At 54.9% G+C, this 26,853-nt stretch overlaps 1 protein-coding gene and 1 pseudogene across 1 annotated transcript; one reads left to right on the top strand and one right to left on the bottom strand.

Annotated features, from left to right (window-relative positions):
• LOC135292707 (zinc finger protein 850-like) overlaps positions 1-10,823 on the top strand; it is a 216,147-nt pseudogene extending 205,324 nt beyond the window's left edge.
• Positions 10,824-19,393: 8,570 nt separating this feature from the next.
• Positions 19,394-25,454, bottom strand: LOC135292706 (zinc finger protein 239-like). Its single transcript, XM_064406811.1, has 4 exons — positions 25,383-25,454; positions 21,394-21,523; positions 20,893-21,241; positions 19,394-20,817 (listed from the first exon to the last, which is right to left on the bottom strand). The coding sequence occupies exons 1-4, from the start codon at positions 25,452-25,454 to the stop codon at positions 20,319-20,321; spliced, it is 1,050 nt and encodes a 349-aa protein (XP_064262881.1). The 3' UTR covers positions 19,394-20,318.
• Between the last annotated feature and the right edge of the window lie 1,399 nt (positions 25,455-26,853).

Below are 26,853 nucleotides of genomic sequence, written 5' to 3'. Positions count from 1 at the left end.
GTCTGTTGGCTAATTCCTCTCCAGGCAGAGCTAAGGCCTGGCCACCACCCAAGCTCTAAGTGGGAGAGAATTCCATAAATGTAATTTTAAACAAGGCTCCTAAGAATAGCACTTAGGAGCAAAGGTCTAGGGGTGAAAGACTAATGAACCATCCAATAGCTGTCTCCTCCAGAATTTCCTCAGCATGGAGATGCTTTAAACACAGCCAACTGTTGGGGTGGTTCTGTAATAACAATTGGGACTGCATCTGATTGCTTAGAGTAGATGTCACAATACCATCAGTTTAGAGGAGGCTTCTGACAAAGCTGAGACATCATTTCCTGGAACTCTGAAAAATACTTGAAAATCATGAGGCAGCACTGGGTCAAACCATGGAGCCCCAGTGCAGAGCCCAGCCAGAGGGGTAGTCTGGTCTAAGAGATACATGAGCAGCTAGAGAACAAAGGAGGGATCCTGAAACGACACGTGTCTTGTAGATAATTACACCAAAAGATGGTAAAACATATGAAAAGCTGGCTATAAAAACAGGAATACAAACATGAATGTATTTATGACAGAAAAAATGCAACAAAGGAAAACACTGAACAGCTGACTCGTAAAATTTATGATACCTCAGATTAAATGACACTGAAATCACCTTTGGACAGTGATAGAGCTTAACAAGATGAACTTGATAAAACTCAGCCCTAAAAGGATTTCTGTCGCCAGCCGGGGCTGTGTACAAATCCTGAACGGGACGGGACTGCTGAGGAACGTGCCTTGGGCTGTTTTATTTTCCAGCATCAGTCTCGTTACATGGTTATGACAATGGGAAGATGCCAGCAGCTCACATCCCAGGCAGCAGACTAAGAAATTAATGTTACAACTCTATAAGTTTTTTGACCAATCACACAAAGCAAAAGCATATTTGACAGCAGTTCCATCCAACCACGATAAGCGCACGTACCTTTGGTTAAAACAATGCTTGCTTATTTCAAATACAATACCTGTGTCTAAGCATTAAACACAATGCACAGAGCTCCATTATTCAGCTTAGAACTTCCTAATATCTCGCTAGATATACTTTTCTGTAGCATAGGGAGTTATTCTAGCCAAGCATTAATATACAAACCATTATTTTATTTGGCCTTACTTTTCTACTTCTTACCTAATTTCTCTGTTGACCTATCTCATGGCTACTGTATAATCACAGTTCTGCTGTCTCTGAGGACTGCCTTTTGCAGCTTTCCCAAAACCCTCTGATTTTAAGGATTCCCACAATTCCCCCTCTCAGTTCACCTTAAAGAAACCTTCATAACCATGTCATTTATTAACTACTTTGTGTTTTGTAGCTGTACTATAATATATCTGCTTATTACTTGCTTAAAGCATCTTTTTGCTTGCACTAAGCATTGCTATATTACAACACAGCAATTTTAATGCAGTGAAAGTCCAGTCAGTTCTAAGGGCATAAGTCATGTCTGATAACAATTACAAGACATTGTTCACAAAAGTCTCGTCAATTCCAAGGTCTTAATTCAAAACCTTCCTCCATGTCTACACCTTCATCCACCATCTCTGTGAGATTTCAAGAACTCTCTGTGAATCCATTTCCTACCTCTCTCTCCTGTATGATAGAAACTTCTTTGATAGTTTTGTCCATCATTTGTCGCACACACCAAAGTATGCAAGGAATTACTACCAGTATCACCACCAAAACACCCAACACATACAAACCTATTTTACAAAGTTCCCTTAGCCAAGGTGCAAAGCTCCATTCTTGGAACAAATCACCTAACCAGGACCCACCATCTTCTTTAATTTGAGCTCTCAAATCTTTCAGCTTTTGTATGCTTTTGTGGATGGATTCAGAATGATCACACAGGTTCATACAACACAATCCTTTAAATTCTTCACAACCGTGTCCGTGTGCCAGTAAGAAAATCCATTGCTGCTCTGTTTTGAAGGGCAGCATGTCTAACACTGTTAACATCTGTCAGCATATCACTGATTGCAGTGGATGTGGCATTAGTTTGTTTACTCAGCCAACATCCAGCCCCATCTAATTGTTTCAATGCCATTGCTGAAGCCAGCTGGGGTAAAAACAAACCTGCTGAAACCCTTTTGGCAGCATTCCAAGGCATGAAATCCCTCTTACAGTTCTCATCATAATGATGAGCAGATCTTGTTCCCTATGTTTCTTCTTAATGACTGCTTTAGCAGTAGGGGCTATCCCAGTGAGCATTCCAGTGCTACATGGGCCACCTTCAAGGCGTGATGGAATGCCCTGCCCAGCCCTATCTCCACCAATGAACCAACATCCTTTTGACAATTGTCGTGGATATTGGTCAGCCTCGGAAAGCACATCCCAACTGTCTGAATAATTACACCAACAACTTGAATTTCTGTATGCAAAACAATGGGGAGTAACTTTGTACTTTGGAGGATCACCTTCTTGCCAATCATTAGCTGTAAACATAAGGCAGAAATCCATTGTTAAAGGACCAAGAATTTGTAATTCTTGGGCTTCAGACACTGCTTTGGGATCTTCTTTCGCCCAAATGTTCCAATTCAATACAGGATTGCTCCCATTGTCAATTTCACCAGCCATACTATTGAATTGCTTTTTGATCACAGGCAAATCCTTTACTGGCACTGACTGGACAGGTTGAGAAAGGCTTTTCTGGTTCCAAGTTAGGCAAACACATGGTGTTTGAGCCTGCTGCCCTGGCTAAGGTCACCCAAACATTTGATTTTGGTTGTTCCACAGGAAAATCTGTACTACAAGAAGCAATTAAAACCAACCAACACTAGTGTAACATTTGATTTTGCTCCATTCTTTTCATGAGCTAATTTTTGGCAAAAAATCCTCCCATATATATCAATTTAAAAACTTTGCTTTTGACCTTAAAATAAGATTTCACCTTTGAAAGTCTAATAGAGGGGATAAAACAAAAAACACACATTTGCCAAAAATCAGCTCTACGAAACCAGCAATTGACACATCTATAACCAGCATGCAATCAGAGTTTGCAGGCTCCCCGATGAACGAGGCGCGTCAGGCGTGCCCCGGGATCCCTCTGCTGGGCTCACGTCTGCGCACTCGCTGCTGCGGGCTGGGACTCGCCAGCACCTTCTGGGGTGAGAGAGGGTTTGACGTTTTTGGCTGGGACCCACTTAATTCCTGCACCTCTAGAAACACAAACATGCCATTTCCCCCAAATTATTAATTGGAAAGGACCTTTAATTTGTCCTGTCTCAGGGTTTCTAATTAAAACAGGGAGATTTTCCTTCAGTTTTGCCTGTGTGTTATTTGAAAAATGCCTAAAAATTGGTGGATAGGGTTCTGCAGCAGAGCTGTTTAAGAAATTAAGAACATATAAAGCTTTGTTCAACCTCATCTGTGGTGTGACCTCTACTCCCCCCTTCTGTTGATCAAGAATGCATTTTAATGTCTGATGTGCCCTCTCAACAATTGTTTGACTTGTGGAACAGTGAGGAATTCCAAAGATGTGAGGAACATCCATCCCAATGCTTTAAAAATGTGGCCCATTTTTGAGATATAAATGTGGGACCATTGTCAGTTTTTACTTCTTGGAGCACACCCAATGAAACAAAGGCTTGCAAGAAACGGTGACAGGCATGATTACCTATTTCACCTGTGTGAACAGAAGCAAAATCCACCACGCCCAGGACTGGGATCCACTGGGAGCAGGATCAGAGCACTGGGACCCAGAAGGATCAGAACTGGGGCAACAGGGATAATAATGGAAGAAACTGGGATATACTGGGAGTGTCTGTAACCATACTGGGGGTGACTGCTTTGACTGGGACCATGCTGGGGGAGAATGGGATCACACTTGGAATGACTAGGCCTGTGCTAGGGGCAACTGGGAGCAACTGGGATCCGACTGGAGCAACTGGGCTATGCTAGGAGCAACTGGGATCATCGTGGCATCAGAGCAGGATCATACTGGGAGTGACTGGGTCTGTGTTAGAGGCAACTGGGATCATCCTGGGACCAAATGGGACCATGCTGGGGACAACTGGGATCATACTGGGAGCAACTTGGACCACACTGAGGGTGACTGGGGTCATACTGGGATCATACTGGAAGTCACTAGGAGCAAGCTGAGAACAGCTGGGACTATGTTTGGGCAACTGGGATATACAGGGAGTAACTGGAATCATGCTGGAGGTGACTGGGAGTCGCTGTGAGCAACTGGAATCATGGTGGAAGCTACTGAGAGCAACTGGGAGTGCGTGGAAGCACACTGGGGGCAACTGGGATATACTGGGTGAGGCCAGGAGTGACTGGGATCACAGAGCAACCATAAAGGAAGCTACTGGAATAATACTGGGACTATCTGGGAGTGACTGGGATGATACTGGGAGTAACTGGAACAATACTGGGGGACTGGGACCATACTGGGACGATAGTGGGGGAAAAGGGCATTGTACTGAGAGTACTGGGAGTGACTAAGATGATACTGGGTGTGACTGGAACCATACTGAGAGAGGCTGGAACCATCCTAGGGGTGAATGTTAACACCTGGGACCATGCTGGGAGTGACTGGGATTCTACTGAATGCAAGTGAAAGTGACTGGGATCATACTGGGTGTGACTGGGAGCCACAGGGCCCATGCTGGGAGTGACCTGGGCACCCCTGGGGGGAACTGGGGCAACTGGCCCAGCTGGGGCTCAGGGTTGTTCTCCCCCAGGGCCGCCCCAGGTCCTGCTGCCACCTCTGACCTCAGAGAGCCAGGGGACAGTGGACAGGGACTGGAGAGGGACAGGGGACAGGGAGAGGGGAGAGGGACAGGGGAGAGTTGAGGGACAAGCACAGGAGACAGGGACAGGGGACAGCTGAGGGACAAGGGACAGGGGACAGGGCAGAGCCAGGGAACACGGCCTGGCTGAGGGACACTGAGCTCCAGCACTTGGGGCTGTTGCCCTTGGGCTCCCAGCACAGCCCAGGGGCAGAATCCCCTCCAGAAACTGTGGTTTGCTTTCAGCTTTGCACTGCAACATTCCCCAGGAGCCCCTGCAGCGGCTGCAGCCCGGCCGGGTGCCCAGGGCCACCAAAGCCGCTCCGGCAGTGCCCTCCTGCCCCGGGCAGGGCACACAGCAGCCAAGGAAAGGCTCCTGCTGGGCTCAGGGCAGGCACAGGGCACTCCCCTGGCGCTGCCACGAGCACAGCAGAGCCGGCCTGGGCACAGCATTGGCATCCATGTCCCATGAAATCCCAGCAGGGATTATGGCTCATTGCACTGCTGGCATGGCATTGGTCATCCATTCAAATCATTTCCCCATGGAATTCCCATGGCTATGGCTTGAGATGAGATCCATCCATGGAATTATCACCTGGCTGGGATGAGACTGAGATCTGGCCATGGAAATTCCATGGAAATTTCTGCATTCCCAAGGCCCCCATTCCTCAATCCCGCACTCCCACAGGAACTCCCCTCCTCCTCCCACACCCACCTTTGTGCTCCAGAGCCTCCTGACCATGTCTGATGGATTTTGGGAGCTCTTCCACACAGCTGTGTCCCAGGGAATGCTTCATCTGCTCCACCATGATCCCTTTGCATTCCCAGCACCTCTGGCTGATCCAGGTGGCACCGTCGGACACTGCAAAGCTCCCGGGTCCCAGCTGGAAGGAGATGAAATCCCACCCCTCGTAGCCCTAGAGATCCCATCCCAGCCCCTCAGAGTCCTCCATTCCCACAGATCCCAGCCCAGTGCCCCCCCCTCTGGTTGTACCGGCCCCGGCTCCCCCCAGTGCCCCCCGCTCTGGTTGTACCGGCCCCGTCTCCAGGGCACTGTCGGCCACGGGCCGGTTCCTGTCCTTGAGCCGGGGCTGGCTATCCCAATATCCCAGCCCTGGCTATCCCAATATCCCAGCCCTTGCTATCCCAATATCCCAGCCCTGGCTATCCCAATGTCCCATCCCTGGCTATCCCAATATCCCAGCCCTGGCTATCCCAATATCCCAGCCCTGGCTATCCCAATATCCCAGCTCAGCTCCCCCCACCATCCCCGCTCTCTGCGGCTCCATCCGGCCCCGCTCGCTGCCCCAGCGCTCGCAGGGGTCCCGTCCACGTCCCCCACAATCAAGGACTGGGGGACCCCGGGCCGTGTTCTATTGTGTTTTATTCTCCTTGTTCTCAGTTTGCAATGGTTTCCCTGATGTAGCCCCGCTTCTTTCCTGAAAATGCTTTGCCCCGAGTGACTTCCCTCCTCCCCCATGTCAATCCTCCCTGTGGCTGCAGAGCCATTCCCCAGTCTCCTCCCTGGGCCCCTGTCAATCCCTCGGCCTCCCTTCCCCTCTTTCCAGAATCTTCCTCCAGGGGCGTGGAGTGATTGGGCAGAGGTCAGGGCCCTCCCTTAAGGTGCTTCCTCATTTGTGCTCCTTCATGTCCATCTGCCCGGTTTGCACAGCCCCGTTTCCCCCATTGGTTGTTGGATGTATCTTTGCCTTGTTTGCGCCCCCCTTTCCAAGCTGGTGCAGGGGCTGAGTGTGTGCTGTGTGCAGCAGGTTGCCCTGAGGGTCAGAGCTGGCCTGAGCCCTGAAATAAACCTTGGCTTTCCCCTGCCCAGAGGGGCCCTTTCTTCCTGCAGCAGCGTCTGCCAGCTGCTCCTGTGGTTTAGGGCTGGCAGCCCCGGCCGCTCTCCTGTAGCCCGGGCACAGGGGAGTGTCCCCCGCAGTCGAGCGTGTCGGGCTGGGCGGGCAGGGCCCGAACGGGCACTGAGAGGACGCGGCGACAGGGCCGGGCTGCGACAGCGCCACTGCCAGGTACTGCAGGGAGTGCAGAACTGGGGGGACAGCGAGATCGGGGAGCTGGGGGGCTGGACGTGAGAGACTGGGGATCCAGGGGGGTCAAGAGGCCAAGGAAAGGGGGACTTGAAGGGCTGGCCGAGCTGGGAAGGAGGTTCAGGGGCTCAGAGTCAGGGAAAGGGGGTGCAGGGACTGGGAGAGCTGGGATGGGGTGTGCAGGGAATCGTGTGCCCAGGAAAGGGGGTGCCAGGGTGTACTGGGAGTGAAAAAAGGAGGGTCTGGGGGCTGGGAAATGCAGGAATGGGGGCCCAGGGGGCCCAGCTCAGGGAAAAGGGTGGGGCTGGGTGCTGGGAGAGGCAAGGGCCGGGAAAAAGTTGAGTTGGTGCCAGATAAGGGGGTGCAGGGGGGCTCTCAGTGCTGGGCAATGGGGTAAAAGGGGGTCTGGGGTCTCAGGAATGGGGGTGCAGGGGAGGCTCAGGGTCATGGAAATGGGGGCAGGGACGGGGAGAGATAGAACAGAGTTCCAGGGGGCCTGGAGCCCAGGAAAGGGGGGTCCAGGGTTTCCCAAAAAAGGTGGGACATGGGATAGGGACACCCAGGATATTCCAGAAGGGGGAATTCAGGGCGTCTCTGGTTTTGAAGAAGGATGGGACTGGGGGCAGGGAAAGGATGGAATGGGGGTCCAAGTTGTTCCAGGTCGTCCCAGGGTCAGGCACACGGGAACTCTGGAGGTGCCCAGGGATGTGGAGCTCAGCCCAAATATTCTGGGGGGGTGCCTGGGTTGGGATTTTTTGGGGGGATGTTTGGAGAATGAAGAAGTGCAAGGCTGAGCGGAAAAGGCCCCTCGGGGGGACATCGGGGGGTGGCGGTGGCGGCTGGCGGCAGAGGCAGCCTGGAGGAGCAGAGCCCTGTGTCCCCCAGGAGCCCAAAGTGGGGAGCCCAGAGAGGGGGGAGCGCCGCCATGGGCGGGAGCCTGCAGAGGCTGGAGAGGGGCAGGGGGGACTCCTTGGAGCCCCTGCAGCCCAGAGCAGAGCATGAGGGGAGAAGGGAGCCCAGAAGGGAGCCCAAAAAGCCCCGGCAGCCCTGAATGGGCAGAGCGAAGAGGGGGCAGCTTTTGGGATTGCTGGGACTGCCAGCAGCCTGGGGAGGGCGGGCACCGAGGAGAAGGGGGACACCCAATGCTAGCGTGACCCCAGCAGCTGGGACAGGGGGAACCCCAACAGCAGAGGGGAGGGTCCAGGTACGGGGAATTCCTGGGAGGCTTTTTCAAGGCTGAATCTTGGTGTTTGGGAGATATTTCTGGAGCCCAGATGGCCGGTGACTTGTAGAGATGGACTTGGGCAGAAAGACCTTCAAACTCATCGTCCTCATCCCTTGTTTTTACCAAATCAGGATTTCCCATTGCCAGTTCTTGTGAGGCTGTGAGGAAGAGGAAGATGTCCCTGGACACTGAGGCAGGTGAGGAGGAAGTCAGTGCCCCTTTCCCCTCTCTCCTGCTCCATCTCCCAGCCCAGCAGGGCCCCGGCTGCAGGACAGCCTGGGGGCATCTCCTTGCCCTTGCCTGTGGCCCGGAGGCAAATGCCATCCTGTCCTTGTCCTTCCTCCCCCAGAGCAGGAGCTGAGCATGGAGAGCAGGGAGGACAAATCCCCGCGGCAGAACCTCGTGGCAGAGGCCGTTTTGAGCAGCTCCACGGCGCAGGAACCCAACGGGGAGGAAAAGCCCCGGAGATGCCGCACGAGGAGGGGCTGCAAACGCAGATGGCGGGGATGTGAGGGGGAAAGAGCCAGCCTGGGCCGGGAAGGCGGCCGGAGATGGAGCCACAGCTCGGAGCTGGTGGTCCGTGAGGAGGTTCCTGATGGGGAGAAGCCCCACAAGTGCAAGGAGTGTGGGAAGAGCTTCCGGTGGAACTCCCACCTGAATATCCACCAGAGGAGCCACACTGGGGAACGGCCGTACGAGTGTGATCAGTGCAGGAAGAGGTTTCAGACCAGCTCCCATCTCCTCGTGCACCAGCGCACGCACACAGAGGAGAGGCCCTTCCGCTGCCCCGACTGCGGGCAGGGCTTCAGGCACAACTGCAATCTTGTCAGGCACCGGCGCATCCACACTGGGGAGAGGCCCCACGAGTGTGAGGAATGTGGGAAGAGCTTCAGGCACAGCTCCACGCTGATCCAGCACCAGAGGAGCCACACTGGGGAACGGCCCTACGAGTGTGGGGAGTGTGGGAAGAGCTTCAGCCACCGTTCCAGCCTGATTGTCCACCAAAAGATCCACTCTGGGGAGAGGCCCTACGAGTGTTCCAAGTGTGGGAAGAGGTTTCGGATCCGCTCCCATCTTTTCCGGCACTATCAGAGTCACACAGAGGAGAGGCCCTTCTGCTGCCCCGACTGCGGGAAGGGATTCAGGCACAACTCCAACCTCGTCAGGCACCGGCGCATCCACACTGGGGAGAGGCCCTACGAGTGTCCCCAGTGTGGGAAGAGCTTCTCCAGCAGCTCTCACTTGACCCAACACCAACGGAGGCACCGGTGAGGGAAGCCCTGCGAGTGCCCCGAGTGCGGGAAGAGCTTCGTGCGCTGCTCCAGCTCCATCCAGCTCATAAGTGTATGAGAAATTCTAGTGGTGCTGGGTTTTGTGTTTAGTATGTTTGTAATAAAAATTGTTTTACTAAGGTGTTTTAGATTGTATGTTAGTTTTATCTCTAGTACATTAGTTATTGAGTTAAAACTTTCAACAAGTATTTCCCCATATAATATTTGCTTATTTATATTTATGGATAATGGTATACTAATAGTTGTTGATTTAGGTTGACTCATTATTGGAGTACTGTAAGTAAGAGTCAAAATTATAATATTTCATTTTAATTATAATTTATTTCTTTTTAATGATATTTTGTTGATTTAGAATTGTAATCTAATTTATTGATAGAATAGGAAGGAAATTCAAGGACAAGAACAGTTTTTCTTAGCTGTGAATTGGAATTCCAGACACTGGGAGTGGGTGCAGGACCACACAGACTGGGATCAAACATGGACTGGGATCAAATATGGACTGGGACCGTATGGAATGGGACCATAGAGATCAGGATGATACAGACTGGGATAAACTGGATTGAGATTACATGGACTGGGGTTGCACAGGCAGGGGTTGCACAGGCTGGGGTTGCACACACTGGGGTTGCACAGGCAGGGGTTGCACAGGCTGGGATTGCACACACTGGGGTTGCACACACCGGGGTTGCACACACCGGGATCAGACGGGCTGGAAAAGCATTGGCTGCCTTTGGCTGCCTTTGGCTCCATCCACGTCTAAAGGCGGCCACATCAAGTTGGCTTCATCCTGTTTGGGGCTCCCATCCCCCTCTTTCCCCCGCGCTCCCGCCCCTTCCCCATCGTTCCCCCATCCCCAATCCCCTCTCCCGTGTTTGGGTTTGGGGGTTCCAGCCCCTCCTGCTCCGTTTGGGGGTCCCGACCCCCCTTTGGTTTAATTTGGGGCCCCGCCCCCCTTCTCCCCGCGCCCCCCGCTCCCCCCGCGGCCGGGGGCGCTGCCAGCACCACCAGTGCCACCAGTGCGGCCCCGGCTGCCCCCGCACGCCCCATCCCCATGCCCAGGGTCACCTCCCCCCTCCCCAAATTCCGCTGCCGGGGAGCGCTGGGCGCTGCGGCTCTGCCCGGCAACCGATGAGTCACAGCCGCGCCGGGCGCTGATTGGCTGCACATCGCCGGGCGGGGCCCAAGCGCCGAGCTCCCGCCCGGCAACTGGATCGGCACCAGCGCCGCGCGCTCTGATTGGCCAGCATCTCTTTTGGGCTGGGGGCGGCAGGAGCTGGGCACCCCCAGGAGCCCCTCGGCTTTGGGGCTCTCGATCCCCGCTCGGCCCTCGGGCCGGCCCTGGGGCCACCCCAACACCCCCGCCATGGGCAGGCTCCCCGCAGCCCTTCGGAACCGCCAGCAATGGGCTGCGAGCGGCAGCAGCCGCCCCGAAAAGGGATTGAAGGGGCCGGGCCGGCGATGGGGGAGGCTCTGGCCATGGCTCCGCTCCGGCCTGCGCCGGGCTGCCATTGAGGGAGGCTCCGTTCAGCGCCTGCCGAGGGGCTGGCACTGCGGCAGGGGCTGGCACTGCGGAGGGGCCGCGGTTGTGGCCATGGGGCCGGGCCGGGACTGCGGCGGGGTCTCTCCCTGCCACTGGGCTCCGCCACTGGCTCACGGTCTCTCCCCTTCCCGATCCCGATCCCATTCCTGTTCCCCATCCCCATCCCGCCGCTGTTTCCGGGAATGGCTCCGATCTCAGCCCCGACCCCAAAGCCGGGGGGGTCAAACATTGGGGTCAAACACCCCAAATCCTGGGGTCAACTGCCCCCGACCCCAAATCCTGGGGGTTCAAACACTGGGGGGATCAAACACCCCCAAACCCAAACTCGGGGATCTCAGCCTCCACCCCCCCCCCCGCCCAAACCCCAAATTTTAGGATCAAACTCCCCAAATCCCAGATCCTGGTGTGTCAAAAACTCCCAACCCGCAAAGTTTGGGGTTAAATCCTCAAACTTTGGGGTTAAAGCCCCCCCGATCCCAAACACTGCAGTGTCAAATCCCCCTGATCCCTGATTCAACTTTGGGGATAAATCCCCCATAATCATGGGGTAAATCCGCCCAGTTCCCAAACCTTGGAGTTAAATGCCCCTGACCCCAAATCCTGGGGTTGGAAACACCTGGGGTGTCCAACTGCCCTGACCCCAAAGTTTGGGGGTCAAACCCCCTGATCCCCAAATCCTGGGGACAAAAACTCCCAAATCCCAAATCAAACACCCCCAATTCCCAAAGTATGGGCTCAAAAATCCTAGGTGGGGGCTCAAAACCCCAGTTTGGGCTCCAAAACCTGAGGTGTTCAACCCTGCCATCCCCCAAATTTTAGGAACAAACCCTTCCCCAATCCCAAATTTGGGGTTATGACCCCCCCAATCCCAAACGCCCCCCAAACCCACTCCAGCCCTGGGGGCACAGTGGGGTTTGTTTGGGGTATATTTGGGGCAGCTCCAGGTGCAATGTCTGCAGAGAGACCCTGGGTACAATGCTGGGGACAAAAACAGGGGATTGCGGTGGGAATTGGGGGATTCAGGATAGGGAAAGATTTGGGGTGGGAAAAGGGGAATTGGGTGAGGAAAAGGAGGTTTGGGGTAGGATTGTGGTGAAGAAAAAGGATTTAGGATGAAAAAAAGAGAATTTGGGACACACAAAGAAGGATTTGGAATGGAAAAGGGCATTTGGGGTGGGAAAGTAGATGTGGGATGCAAGAAGAATTATTTGGGGTGGAAAACGGGATTTGGGGTGGGGAACTGTAGTGGGAAAGGGAAATTTTGGGATGGGAAAAGGGACTTGAGAACACAGAAAGGATTTGGGGTGGAAAAAAGAGGATTTGGGGTCAACAAAAGAGATTTGGGATGAAAAGAGATTTTGTGGTTGAAAAAAAGGATGACTTGGGCCAAAAAAGGGATGACTTTGGATAAAAAAAGGAGGATTAAGGATAAAAAAGGGGATTTGGGGTGAGCTGAACTTACCTGGGGGAGCAGGACCATTTTTGTGGCAGTTTTATTTTGGGGTATTTCTATGGCATTTGGGAGCAGTTTTATAGGGTTTAGGGTGTTTTGGGGTGGTTTCTGTAGGATTTTTGGGTGTTTCAATGGGATTTGGGGGTGTTTAGGTGGGGTTTGGGGTGCCGTGGGTCACCTTTTGGTGCAGGAGATCTTCCTGGCGCTGCTCTGGGCGATGCTGGAGCCCTGCAGGGCCTCGCGGGTGGCGCCTGCCTGCACCTCGGTGTCCAACTGCAGCCAGGCGATGTCGCGGCGCCCGGGCACCAGCGCAGCTCCTGGAACCGGGAACCTGGGATGGGCACGGGGCCAGGAGAGCCCCAGACACCGGGAACGTTCCTGAGAAACCCGGGAATGTTCCTGAGAAACCCGGGAATGTTCCCTGAGAAACCCGGGAATGTTCCCTGAGAAACCTGGGAATGTTCCCTGAGAAACCCGGGAATGTTCCCTGAGAAACCCAGGATTGTTCATGAGAAACCTGGGAACGTTCCCTGAGAAACCTGGGAACGTTCCCTGAGAAACCCGGGAACGTTCCCTGAGAAACCCGGGAATGTTCCCTGAGAAACCCGGGAACGTTCCCTGAGAAACCTGGGAACCTTCCCTGAGAAACCCGGGAACGTTCCCTGAGAAACCCGGGAATGTTCCTGAGAAACCTGGGAATGTTCCTGAGAAACCTGGGAATGTTCCCTGAGAAACCCAGGAATGTTCCCTGAGAAACCCGGGAATGTTCCCTGAGAAACCTGGGAATGTTCATGAGAAACATGGGAAAGTTCCCTGAGAAACCCGGGAATGTTCCCTGAGAAACCCGGGAATGTTCCCCAGACACCTAGGAATGTTCCCCAGAAACCCGGGAATGATCCCCAAAAAATCCATGAGTGTTCCCCCTCAAACTGACAAAGGTTCCCCAAAAAATCCAGAAATGTTCTCAAAAACAATCCTAAAACATTCCCCCAAAAATCCAGAAACGGTCCTCCCAAAAATCCTGGAACACTCATGAAAAACAAGGAACTTTCCCCAGAAAATCCACAAACATTCCTCCAAAAATCCCAAAAAATCCAGAATTTCCTCCTCCTGCCAAATCCTGGTATTTTCCCCCAAAAACCCAGAAATTCCTCCCCAAAAATCCAGAATTCCTTCCCAAAAATCCAGAAATTCCCTCCAAAAACCCCAGACATTCCCCCCAGAATCCCGATCCTTTCCCAAAACAATCCAGCCCCAAGCCCCCCTCACCCCTCTCACCCCCAAGCCCCAAAATCCCCCAAAGCCCAGAGCCCGCCCGGATTCCCCGGAATCCCCGGGATGCCGGGATTGCCCCGGATCTCACTGGTGCAGAGCACGGAGAGCATCAGCTCCTCGGGCTCCTCAGGGAGCTGGGGCAGGAACAGGATGTGCTTCGGGGCTTTTCCCACAGCTGGGGAAACGGCAGAAAAACCCCAAAATCGGCAACAAATCTGCCCCAAACCTGCCCCAGTCAGGCCCAAAATCTGCCCAAAGTCACTCTGGATACATACCAAAAAATCTGCCCAAAATTCCGAGAAAAAAACCACAAAAATCCCACCAAAACCCAAAATAACCCCCACAAAAATCCCCCCCAAAAATCCCCACAAAAATCTCCCATAATCTAAAAAAATCCCAAAAAGGACCAACAAAAATCTGCCCAAGATCCCACCAAAAGTCCAAAAACCCCCTCAGAAATTTGTCCAAAATCCAACTAAAATCTCCCTTAAAAAATCCCACCAAAACCCCCCAACAAAATCCAATAAGAATCTCCTCAAAATCCTCACAAAAATCCTACCAACCCCTCTTGCTTTGACTGACACCCCTGGTGCGAGGACACGAGGCTTGACTCCATGTTGATCAGAAGGCTGATTTATTATTATATATATTGTACTAAAATGCTACATTACAGCTATACTAAAAGAACAGAGAGAAGAAGATCAGAAGGCTACAAAGACAAGAATAGAATAGGAATCAATAACAAAAATCCTGTGACTGCTCACAGCCCCGGCACAGGTGGCTGTGATTGGTCACTGATTGAAAACAATCCACATGGACCAATGGAAGATTCACCTGTGGCATTCCACAGCAGCAGATAGTTATGTTTACATTTCTTTCCTGAGGCTCTCAGCTCCTCAGGACAGGAAAAATCCCAGCAGAGGCTTTTTCACTAAAATATCATGGCTACATCTCACCCTTTAAAATTTATTAAATTATATAGAAAAAGAAATGTTTGCAATCTCTTCTACTGGGGCCTTGCAGAAGAGAGAACAACACCTCTTGAGGTTCATCTGTTGCCAATCAAAATCTCAATCATCTGCTGATGTGGAATGGTCAGGGAAATTCTTCACCTGTAGAACATTCAGGGAAATTCTTCACTTATCAAACATCAAATTCTATCATATCACTAAAACAATCTTAAAAAATAAGAAAATGCAAAAACTCATGCAAAGAAAGTTCATTGTTTCGAGTCCAAACAGCTGAGTTTCAGGACAGAGTCCATGGACTGAAGATGTTCCTCTTTGACATCTCTGGAAGTCCCCTTTGGTCCTGAAACAGGCTTGCAGAATTCTGAAACAAAGAACTGCTAAAGAAAACAAGAATTATCAAACAATTCATTGACAGTCATAAAACAATTCAGAGAAAAATTCTGAAATGCCCTGGCCACAGCCCTTCACTGAACCACTTGGGCTGAGGCCACTTTTGGCTTTCCAATGCTTTTGAGCTGCTAGCTCTTTCTACTTTTCTTTACCACTTTTTTTTTTTTTTTTTTTTTTTTTTTTTTTTTTTTTGAAAGAAGAAGAGCAACAGCAGCAGCAGAGGGTCTCTAGGACCCTTGGGTGGCCCTGGTCCTGGTGGACGGACCAGAGAACCCAGACCTGGCTCACAGAATGGTGGCCCAGGTCCCTGTGGGGAAAGCAAAGTTCCCAAACCCAGCACTGGACGGGGCAGTGGCCCCAGCCCAGGGAAATGAGCCAAACCTGGGAACTTTCCCCAGAAACCCGGGAATGTCCCCTGAGAAACCCGGGAACGTTCCTGAGAAACCTGGGAATGTTCCCTGAGAAACCTGGGAAAGTTCCCTGAGAAACCCGGGAATGTTCCCCAGACACCTGGGAATGTTCCCCAGAAACCCGGGAATGATCCCCAAAAAATCCGTGAGTGTTCCCCCTCAAACTGCTCCAGCTCTGGGGACACAGGGACAGGTGACAACACAGACACTGCTCCAGCTCTGGGGACACAGGGACAGGTGACAACACAGACAGACACTGCTCCAGCTCTGGGGACACGGGGACAGCTGGCACAGGGACAGGTGACAATGGGGACAGAGAGCGCTGCAGCTCTGGGGACACACAGGGCACAGCCTGAGCCCCTGGGGACACGCAGGGACACTCTCAGCCCCCGCAGCGTCCTTCTGGCTCTTCTCCTCCAGGCTGTTGGTGCAGATGCTGTGGTCGGGCCGGGGGTCCTGCCCCGCCATGGCCGGGACCCCTCTGTGGGGACAGGGGGGCTTCAGGGGGCGCCGGGGGGGCTGCGACCCCTTCACCCCCTGGCACCCCCTTCAGGTGCCCCCAGAGCCCAAATCACCCAGACCCACCTGAACCCCCCCAATTACCCTCAGAGCCCCCAGTTCCCCACAAAATTGACCCCAGACCCACCTGAGACCCCACAAATCCCATCAGACTGCCCCAAATCCCCCTCAGACCCCTCAATCCCCCCAAGACGCTGGGAAATCCCCTCAGACTCCCCCAAATTCTCTCCAGACCCACCTCAGAACGCCCCAGATCCCCTCAGAACACCCCAGTTTTTTTCACAATCTCCCAAAATCCCCTCAGACTCCTGCAATTCCCCTCAGATCCCCCTAAACCCACCTGAGAACGCTCCAGACCCTCTCGAGCTCCCCCCAAAGCTCCCCAAAGCCCCCTCAGACCCACCAAAGCCCCCTCAGACCCCCTCACGCCCCCAAACCCCCCGCACAGCCCCTGTTTCCCGTCCATCCCCCCAAATCCCCCGTTTCTCCTCAGGCCGCCCCAGGCCCGCCTCAGACCCGCCCCAAACCCCCCCGGTTTCCCCCGGCCCCCCCTCAGCTCCCTCCTGCCCCGCCCTCCCCTCACCATCTCCCGCCTCCGCCGCGCGCGCCGGCTCCCCCAGCCAATAGCGGCGCGCCCCGCCCCGCCCCAGCCAATGAGGGCGCGGCTCCCCTCAGCGCCGCCCGCCTCCCCGCGCCGCGGCAGCCAATGAGCAGCGAGCCCCTCCGGGCCGGGGCCGGGCCGGGGCCGGGCGGGTCCCGCGGGCGGCGCGGGGAGCGCGGGGGATCCGCGGCACGAACAAACTCCGCGCTTCGGGAAAGCTGCACCGCCGCTGGGTTTGTGACAGCGCCGCCGGGAGCCGCTCCCTGGGAGTGACACGCGTGCCTCCGGCAACCCCAGAGCCCTTTCTGTCTCCCTCTCGAACGCGCGTGTGTGCAATGGCGCCGCGGGTTCGTACATATTCATTCCACGGATTTCGCCTGACGTTTGCTGCTCGTGTTTGTTATTAGCAGGGGTTCCTGGGTTGTTCTGCTCTGTTTTCCCGCAGCAGCCTCTCCGCTGCTGCAGAGTTCAGCCCCGTATCTCTGTCCCTGGCTGCAGCAGTTTCTCCGAGCAAAGGCTCGGTGCGAGAGCGGCGCTCGGAGCACACAGCTGTGTGTGCGGGCTGCAGCCTGCACCCCGAGATGTGCATTGCCCCTGCACCGAAATGGATTCCTGCTCTGCAACATCTACACTCTGTCCCACCGCCCCAACTCCTTCCCTGCCCACCCAAATCCCCTTTTCCCACCCAGAATCTTTCCCCATCCTGAATCCCCCAATTCCCACCCCAGCCCCCCTTTTCTTCCCAGCATTGTACCCAGGGTCTCTCTGCAGACATTGCACCTGGAGCTGTCCCAGATAAACCCCAAATAAACCCCAAATAACCCCAAACAAACCCCACTGTGCCTCGGGACTGGAGTGGGTTTGGGGGAGGTAGGAGTTGGGGGGGTCATAACTCCAAACGTTGGGGATTGGGGCGGTTTGACACTCCAGGGTTTGGGATTTGGGGGAACTGACCCCATGATTTGGGATCAGGGTGTCTGACCCCCAGACTTTGGGATCACGGCAGTTGGACACCAAGGATATTTCAAACCCCAGGATTTGGGGTCAGGGGAATTTAACCCCAACCTTTGGGAACTGGGGAGTGTTTGACATCCCAGGATCTGGGATTTGGAGGGTTTGATCCTAAAATTTGGGGTTCGGGCTGGGGGGGGGGGAGGCTGAGATCCCCGAGTTTGGGTTTGGGGGTGTTTGATCCCCCCAGTGTTTGAACCCCCAGGATTTGGGGTCGGGGGCAGTTGACCCCAGGATTTGGGGTGTTTGACCCCAATGTTTGACCCCCCCGGCTTTGGGGTCGGGGTTGAGATCGGAGCCATTCCCTGGAAACAGCGGCGGGATGGGGATGGGGAACAGGAATGGGATCGGGATGGGGAAGGGGAGAGACCGTGAGCCAGTGGCGGAGCCCAGTGGCAGGGAGAGACCCCGCCGCAGCCCCGGCACGGCCCCATGGCCACAACCGCGGCCCCTCCGCAGTGCCAGCCCCTGCCGCAGTGCCAGCCCCTCGGCAGGCGCTGAACGGAGCCTCCCTCAATGGCAGCCCGGCGCAGGCCGGAGCGGAGCCATGGCCAGAGCCTCCCCCATCGCCGGCCCGGCCCCTTCAATCCCTTTTCGGGGCGGCTGCTGCCGCTCGCAGCCCATTGCTGGCGGTTCCGAAGGGCTGCGGGGAGCCTGCCCATGGCGGGGGTGTTGGGGTGGCCCCAGGGCCGGCCCGAGGGCCGAGCGGGGATCGAGAGCCCCAAAGCCGAGGGGCTCCTGGGGGTGCCCAGCTCCTGCCGCCCCCAGCCCAAAAGAGATGCTGGCCAATCAGAGCGCGCGGCGCTGGTGCCGATCCAGTTGCCGGGCGGGAGCTCGGCGCTTGGGCCCCGCCCGGCGATGTGCAGCCAATCAGCGCCCGGCGCGGCTGTGACTCATCGGTTGCCGGGCAGAGCCGCAGCGCCCAGCGCTCCCCGGCAGCGGAATTTGGGGAGGGGGGAGGTGACCCTGGGCATGGGGATGGGGCGTGCGGGGGCAGCCGGGGCCGCACTGGTGGCACTGGTGGTGCTGGCAGCGCCCCCGGCCGCGGGGGGAGCGGGGGGCGCGGGGAGAAGGGGGGCGGGGCCCCAAATTAAACCAAAGGGGGGTCGGGACCCCCAAACGGAGCAGGAGGGGCTGGAACCCCCAAACCCAAACACGGGGGAGGGGATTGGGGATGGGGGGAACGATGGGGAAGGGGCGGGAGAGCGGGGGAAAGAGGGGGATGGGAGCCCCAAACAGGATGAAGCCAACTTGATGTGGCCGCCTTTAGACGTGGATGGAGCCAAAGGCAGCCAAAGGCAGCCAATGCTTTTCCAGCGCGTCTGATCCCAGTGTGTGCAACCCCAGTGTGTGCAACCTCAGCGTGTGCAACCCCAGTGTGTGCAACCCCGGTGTGTGCAACCCCGGTGTGTGCAACCCCAGCGTGTGCAACCCCAGCGTGTGCAACCCCAGCCTGTGCAACCCCAGCGTGTGCAACCCCAGCGTGTGCAACCCCGGTGTGTGCAACCCCAGCGTGTGCAACCCCAGCGTGTGCAACCCCGGTGTGTGCAACCCCAGTGTGCGCAACCCCAGGGTGTGCAACCCCAGCGTGTGCAACCCCGGTGTGTGCAACCCCGGCGTGTGCAACCCCAGCGTGTGCAACCCCAGCCTGTGCAACCCCAGTGTGTGCAACCCCAGTGTGTGCAACCACAGCCTGTGCAACCCCAGCCTGTGCAACCCCAGCCTGTGCAACCCCAGCCTGTGCCATCCCAATCCATAGGATCCCAGTCCATATCTGATCCCAGTCCATATCTGACCCCAGTCTGTGTGGTCCTGCACACACACCTAGCATCTGGAATTCCATTTCCCAGCAAGGAAAACATTTTCCTCTCCTTGAACTTCCTTACTATACTCTCAAGAAATGATAATAAAATAAGAAATCAATAAATTATAATTAAAATGAAATGAATTATAATAAAAATGAAATATAATATTTTTGACTCTTACTTACAATACTCCAATAATGGGTCAACCTAAAACAACAACTATTAGTATACCATTATCCATAAATATAAATAAGCAAATTATATGCCAGGAAATACCTGTTGAAAGTTTTAACTCAGCAGTTAATATACTTTAGATAAAAAATATCTAAGAAAACTAACACACAATCTAACAAACCTTAGTAGAACAATTCATATTACAAACATACTAAACACAAAACCAAGCACCACTAGAATTTCTCCTACATTTTAACCAAACAATTAAACTTTAATAACACCCTTAACTACTCTAAAACAATTCAAATTATTTTTTTTTTTTTTTTAATTGTGGGTGAGTGGTTTTATCTGGATATTGATTTCTGATTGTTTGGGTCAGATGATTTAAAAAATGGGATTTTTATATTACATACATGCCACCCAGCCAGCCCCACACAATCCCCATCCCACCGCTCCCAATTGGGATCCCACTGCTCCCAATCCCCTTCCAACCCCATCTCACCCTGGTGGCTGTGGAATGGAGTGAGTTTGGCCTGGGATTGAGTTTTTCTGAGGTGGGAACAAGCAATTTGAAGTGGGACTGAGCCTTTATGGGTTAAAATTAAGTTGTTTTCAGTGGGATTTGAGTGGTTTTGAGATGACAGATCCATCCCTCTTGGCTTTTGGAGGGCAAAGAGAGGAAGAACAGAAAAAAATTAAAGCCAAACCAAAAGGAGAATCAGGCAGGTGTGTTCCCAACAGGGATCACAGGGAATGTGGGTCACCAGGGCTGTGCCCAGCGTGGCTCCTGCAGTGGGGGATGGAGCTGGAGCAGCGCACGAAGCTCTTCCCGCACTCGGGGCACTCGCAGGGCTTCCCTCACCGGTGCCTCCGTTGATGTTTGGTCAAGGTAGAGGACTGAGAGAAGCTCTTCCCACACTGGGGACACTCGTAGGGCCTCTCCCCAGTGTGGATGCGCCGGTGGGTGACGAGGTGGGAGTTGTGCCTGAATCCCTTCCCACAGTCTGGGCAGCAGAAGGGCCTCTCCTCTGTGTGACTCTGATAGTGCCGGAAAAGATGGGAGCGGATCCGAAACCCCTTCCCACACTTGGAACACTCGTAGGGCCTCTCCCCAGTGTGGATCTTTTGGTGCAAAATCAGATTGGCGCGCTGTCTGAATCTCTTCCCACACTCCCCACACTCGTAGGGCCGTTCCCCAGTGTGGGTCCTCTGGTGCTGGATCAGGTGGGAGCTCTGCCTGAAGCTCTTCCCACATTCCTCACACTCGTGGGGCCTCTCCCCAGTGTGGATGAGCCGGTGGGTGACAAGATGGGAGTTCTGCCTGAAGCCCTGCCCGCAGTCGGGGCAGCGGAAGGGCCTCTCCTCTGTGTGCGTGCGATGGTGCTTGAGGAGATCAGAGCTGCTCTGAAACCTCTTCCTGCACTGATCACACTCGTAGGGCCGTTCCCCAGTGTGGCTCCTCTGGTGGATTATCAGTTCAGAGTTCCACCTGAAGCTCTTCCCACACTCCAAGCACTTGTGGGGCTTCTCCCCATCAGGAACCTCCTCATGGACCACCGGCTCCAAGCTCTGGCTCCATCTCCGGCCGCCTTCCCGGCCCAGGCTGGCTCTTTCCCCCTCAGATCCCCGCCATCTGCGTTTGCAGCCCCTCCTCGTGGGGCATCTCCGGGGCTTTTCCTCCCCGTTGGGTTCCTGCGCCGTGGAGCCGCTCAAAACGGCCTCTGCCACGAGGTTCTGCCGCGGGGATTTGTCCTCCCTGCTCTCCATGCTCAGCTCCTGCTCTGGGGGAGGAAGGACAAGGACAGGATGGCATTTGCCTCCGGGCCACAGGCAAGGGCAAGGAGATGCCCCCAGGCTGTCCTGCAGCAGGGGCCCTGCTGGGCTGGGAGATGGAGCAGGAGAGAGGGGAAAGGGGCACTGACTTCCTCCTCACCTGACTCAGTGTTCAGGGACATCTTCCTCTTCCTCACAGCCTCACAAGAACTGGCAATGGGAAATCCTGGTTTGGGAAAAACAAGGGCTGAGGACGATGAGTTTGAAGGTCTTTCTGCCCAAGTGCATCTCTACAATTCACCGGCCATCTGGGCTCCAGAAATATCTCCCAAACACCAAGATTCAGCCTTGGGAAAGCCTCCCAGGAATTTCCCGTACCTGCTCCCTCCTCTCAGGTGTTCGGGGTTCCCCCTGTCCCAGCTGCTGGGGTCACGCTGGCATTGGGGTCCCCCTTCTCCTTGGTGCCTGCCCTCCCCAGCCTGCTGGCAGTCCCAGCAATCCCAAAAGCTGCCCCCTCTTCACTCCCCATTCAGGGATGCTGGGGCTTTTCGGGCTCCCTTCTGGGCTCCCTTCTCCCCTCATGCTCTGCTCCGGGCTGCAGGGGCTCCAAGGAGTCCCCCCTGCCCCTCTCCAGCCTCTGCAGGCTCCCGCCAATGGCGGCGCTCCCCCCTCTCTGGGCTCCCCACTTTGGGCTCCTGGGGGACACAGGGCTCTGCTCCTCCAGGCTGCCTCTGCCGCCAGCCGCCACCGCCACCCCCCGATGTCCCCCCGAGGGGCCTTTTCCACTCAGCCTTGGAGTTCCTCATTCTCCAAACATTCCCCCCAAAAAATCCCAACCCAGGCACCCCCAGAATATTTGGGCTGAGCTCCACCTCTCTGGGCACCTCCAGACTTCCCATGTGCCTGACCCTGGGACGACCTGGAACACTTTGGACCCCCATTCCATCCTTTCCCTGCCCCCAGTCCCATCCTTCTGCAAAACCAGAGATGCCCTGAACTCCCCCTTCACGAACAACCCGGGTGTCCCTATCCCATGTCCCACCTTTTTTGGGAAACCCTGGACCCCCCTTTCCTGGGCTCCAGGCCCCCTGGAACTCCGTTCTATCTCTCCCCGTCCCTGCCCCCCATTTCCGTGACCCTGAGCCTCCCCTGCACCCCCATTCCTGAGACCCCAGACCCCCTTTTACCCCATTGCCCAGCACTGAGACCCCCCTGCACCCCCTTATCCAGCAGCAACTCAACCTTTCCCTGGCCCCCGCCTCTCCCAGCACCCAGCCCTACTCTTTTCCCTGACCTGGGCCCCCTGGGCCCCCATTCCTGCATTTCCCAGCCCCCAGACGCCCCTTTTTTCACTCCCAGTACACCCTGGCACCCCCTTTCCTGGGCACAGGATTCCCTGCACACCCCATCCCAGCTCTCCCAGGCCCTGCACCCCCTTTCCTTGACTCTGAGCCCCTGAACCTCCTTCCCAGCTCGGCCAGCCCTTCAAGTCCCCCTTTCCTTGGCCTCTTGACCCCCCTGGATCCCCAGTCTCTCACGTTCAGCCCCCCAGCTCCCCGATCTCGCTGTCCCCCCCAGTTCTGCACTCCCTGCAGTACCTGGCAGCGGCGCTGTCGCAGCCCGGCCCTGTCGCCGCGTCCTCTCAGTGCCCGTTCGGGCCCTGCCCGCCCAGCCCGACACGCTCGACTGCGGGGGACACTCCCCTGTGCCCGGGCTACAGGAGAGCGGCCGGGGCTGCCAGCCCTAAACCACAGGAGCAGCTGGCAGACGCTGCTGCAGGAAGAAAGGGCCCACTCTGGGCAGGGGAAAGCCAAGGTTTATTTCAGGGCTCAGGGCAGCTCTGACCCTCAGGGCAACCTGCTGCACACAGCACACACTCAGCCCCTGCACCAGCTTGAAAAGGGGGGCGCAAACAAGGCAAAGATACATCCAACAACCAATGGGGGAAACGGGGCTGTGCAAACCGGGCAGATGGACATGAAGGAGCACAAATGAGGAAGCACCTTAAGGGAGGGCCCTGACCTCTGCCCAATCACTCCACGCCCCTGGGGGAAGATTCTGGAAAGAGGGGAAGGGAGGCCGAGGGATTGACAGGGGCCCAGGGAGGAGACTGGGGAATGGCTCTGCAGCCACAGGGAGGATTGACATGGGGGAGGAGGGAAGGCACTTGGGGCAAAGCATTTTCAGGAAAGAAGCGGGGCTACATCAGGGAAACCATTGCAAACTGAGAACAAGAAGAATAAAACACAATAGAACAGGGCCCGGGGTCCCCCAGTCCTTGATTGTGGGGGACGTGGACGGGACCCCTGCGAGCGCTGGGGCAGCGAGCGGGGCCGGATGGAGCTGCAGAGAGCGGGGATGGTGGGGGGAGCTGAGCTGGGATATTGGGATAGCCAGGGCTGGGATATTGGGATAGCCAGGGCTGGGATAACGGGATAGCCAGGGCAGGGATATTGGGATAGCCAGTGCTGGGATATTGGCATAGCCAGGGCTGGGATATTGGGATAGCCAGAGCTGGGATATTGGGATAGCCAGAGCTGGGATATTGGGATAGCCAGGGCTGAGATATTGGCATAGCCAGTGCTGGGATATTGGGATAGGCAGTGCTGGGATATTGGGATAGCCAGGACTGGGACATTGGGATAGCCAGGGCTGAGATATTGGGATGGCCAGGGCTGGGACATTGGGATAGCCAGGGCTGGGATATTGGGATAGCCAGGGCTGGGATATTGGGATAGCCAGGGCTGGGACTTTGGGATAGCCAGGGCTGGGATATTGGGATAGCCAGGGCTGGGACATTGGGATAGCCAGGGCTGGGATATTGGGATAGCCAGGGCTGGGACATTGGGATAGCCAGTGCTGGTATATGGGGATAACCAGGGCTGGGATAATGGGATAGCCAGAGCTGGGATGTTGGGATAGCCAGGGCTGGGATATTGGGATAGCCAGGGCTGGGATATTGGGATAGCCACGGCTGGGATATTGGGATAGCCAGGGCTGGGATATTGGGATAGCCAGGGCTGGGATATTGGGATAGCCAGGGCTGGGATATTGGGATAGCCAGCCCCGGCTCAAGGACAGGAACCGGCCCGTGGCTGACAGTGCCCTGGAGACGGGGCCGGTACAACCAGAGCGGGGGGCACTGGGGGGAGCCGGGGGCTGGGCTGGGATCTGTGGGAATGGAGGACTCTGAGGGGCTGGGATGGGATCTCTACGGCTACGAGGGGTGGGATTTCATCTCCTTCCAGCTGGGACCCGGGAGCTTTGCAGTGTCCGACGGTGCCACCTGGATCAGCCAGAGGTGCTGGGAATGCAAAGGGATCATGGTGGAGCAGATGAAGCATTCCCTGAGACACAGATATGGGGAAGAGCTCCCAAAATCCATCAGACATGGTCGGGAGGCTCTGGAGCACAAAGGAGAGGAGGGGAGTTCCTGTGGAAATGTGGGATTCAGGAATAAGGGCCTTGGGAATGCAGAAATTGCCATGGAATTTCCATGGCCGGATCTCTCTCATCCCAGCCAGGTGAGAATTCCATGCATGGATCTCCCACTAACCCATCGCCCTGGGAATTCCATGGGGAAATGATTTGAATGGATGACCAATGCAATGCCAGCAGTGCAATTGTGAAATACAAAGCTGTGTTTCTGTCAGGTTCATAGAGGCAACGTCTCTATTTGTGATTGTGATACGTGTGGAAACTGACCATGGGACAGTCATAAAGACGAATTCTAATAAATAACAGAGGAGGTAAAGCATGGAAGAAGGCCTTTGAACCAATCCTTTGTTCGCAATTACCCTTTGTAAGTCTTGAGTTGATTTAGGATCATTTGAATTAAAGCTTTAAGGATGTTGCTGTTTGACAGGAACTTTCTGCGTTAGCTAAGCCTTAAAGAGTTTTGCAATAATAACCTCTTGAAGTATAATTTTAGAATATTGCTTGTAGTAAGGATCTTTGAAACGATAGGTTTAGAATATATAAAAAGGAAACATGCTTATCTTGATACATTAAAAAACAGTGAAAAGCCGGTTAAGAAAGGAAGATGAACATCTACTCAAGGATTGATAGTTTCGACCAAGGGAAGCTGGACATCACTGTTATGGGATTTGCAATTAAAAGGTGGACCCACGTCTGGAATCAGGACCTCACCAGCTGGGAGACTTCTTTCTTCTTTCGGAAGCCGGACCCCACCATCTGGGGATACTCCTTTCTGGCATACATCCTGAGAAAAACTAAATCATAATAGTGTATAGAATTGTGATGTAAAAATTGGGAATAGAAACTGCTGAGAAAGCTTATGAGTACCTCTATCAATGCCTGTAAGCCTCAACTCTGGGTGTTGTCGTGGTTTGGCCCAGAAATGTGTTTCTGGAAAGGTCTAAGTCGGGCCAATCAGTGGCCAAATTCAAAATTGGCATGTGATGTGGCCATTGAGGATCTGGATATGCCTCTGAGAACACACGGGGGTTAAAAGCAGGAGATTCCCAGAGAACTTCCTCTTTGGGAATCCGGCGTTGGTGAGTAGAGTCTGGCCTCTCCCCTGCCCAGCTGCGCCTGGGAGGGGGAGGCCATGACAGGGAGGAGGCCGGGAGCCCCAAAAGGTGCAGAGGTGGAGAAGAACATGCAGGGGTTGATGAGACTTGAGATGTCTGGGCAGCCCCCCCAGAGAGAGGGACAGAGATTGTGCTGGCAGCTCAGCCGGCCAGAAGCGGGGGATGCGGCAGAGAGGTGCCTGGCAGCTGTGGGAGTCCTGGACAGGCAGAAGTGAAGATTTTAACCCCTTTGTAGACTAATAGAAACCTTACAAATACTGAATCCTCTTGAATCAGGATGAGGTGAGAGAGAGATGAGAGATGAAATGGGCAAGCGTGAGGAAAGCTGGAAGAGGAGAGAAGAATCCTGAGTGGAAGAGATGATGGAGTGGCCTTGGGCTGGACTCTTTCTTGTATAGCCATGGACAGACCCGTGGTTTTTCCCTGTGACCCAGAGACTGTATTTAGGGGGAGGCAACACCTGGGAGTCAAGAGTGAAGCAGCAGCGTGAACAGAGACGGCTGAAGGGGGTGTGAGATGCCCTCTGTCTCCACGGAGAGGAAGATCTCTTTTCATGAGGCCCCTCGGCCCCAGGGGGTGAAATGTGGGGGGGACTGGTGTCCCAAAGTTAACACTGTTCACGAGGCCCCTCGGCCCCAGGGGGTGAAATGTGGGGGGGACTGGTGTCCCAGAGTTGAGAGACTGCTGCTTCTGGAAGTGGGTGGAGCATCTTTAAACGGGGAGCCCTAAAAGCAGTCCTGGCCCGTGCCCAGTGGTGAGAGCACTGGACATGGGGGGAGAAGTCACGAGGGCCGATGTTCTCTGGGTGGGGCCATGGGTGACGCGGAAGCACAGGAGGTTTTAATTGTGCTTCCGGGGATGGCCTATGAGGCAAGGGGGGACTCCTCTCTCCCTGATGGATTTGAGGGTTGATAATTTGAGGGGTGGTAAATCTGTGGAGAAAAGGGAGGGGGAGGAGGAAGGTATTTGGAAGGTTTTCATTCTTAGCTTGGTATGTGTTCCTTTCTAGATTTGTAATAAATAAAGTGTTGTGTTTTTCCCTCCATCCCCGAATGGGAGCCTGCTTT

The sequence above is a fragment of the Passer domesticus genome, unplaced genomic scaffold, assembly GCF_036417665.1.
Source record: "Passer domesticus isolate bPasDom1 unplaced genomic scaffold, bPasDom1.hap1 HAP1_SCAFFOLD_44, whole genome shotgun sequence".
Classification (NCBI taxonomy): Eukaryota; Metazoa; Chordata; class Aves; order Passeriformes; family Passeridae; genus Passer; species Passer domesticus.
The sequence above is the reverse complement of the archived record's forward strand: the minus strand, read 5'-3'. Positions and strand labels throughout refer to the sequence as shown.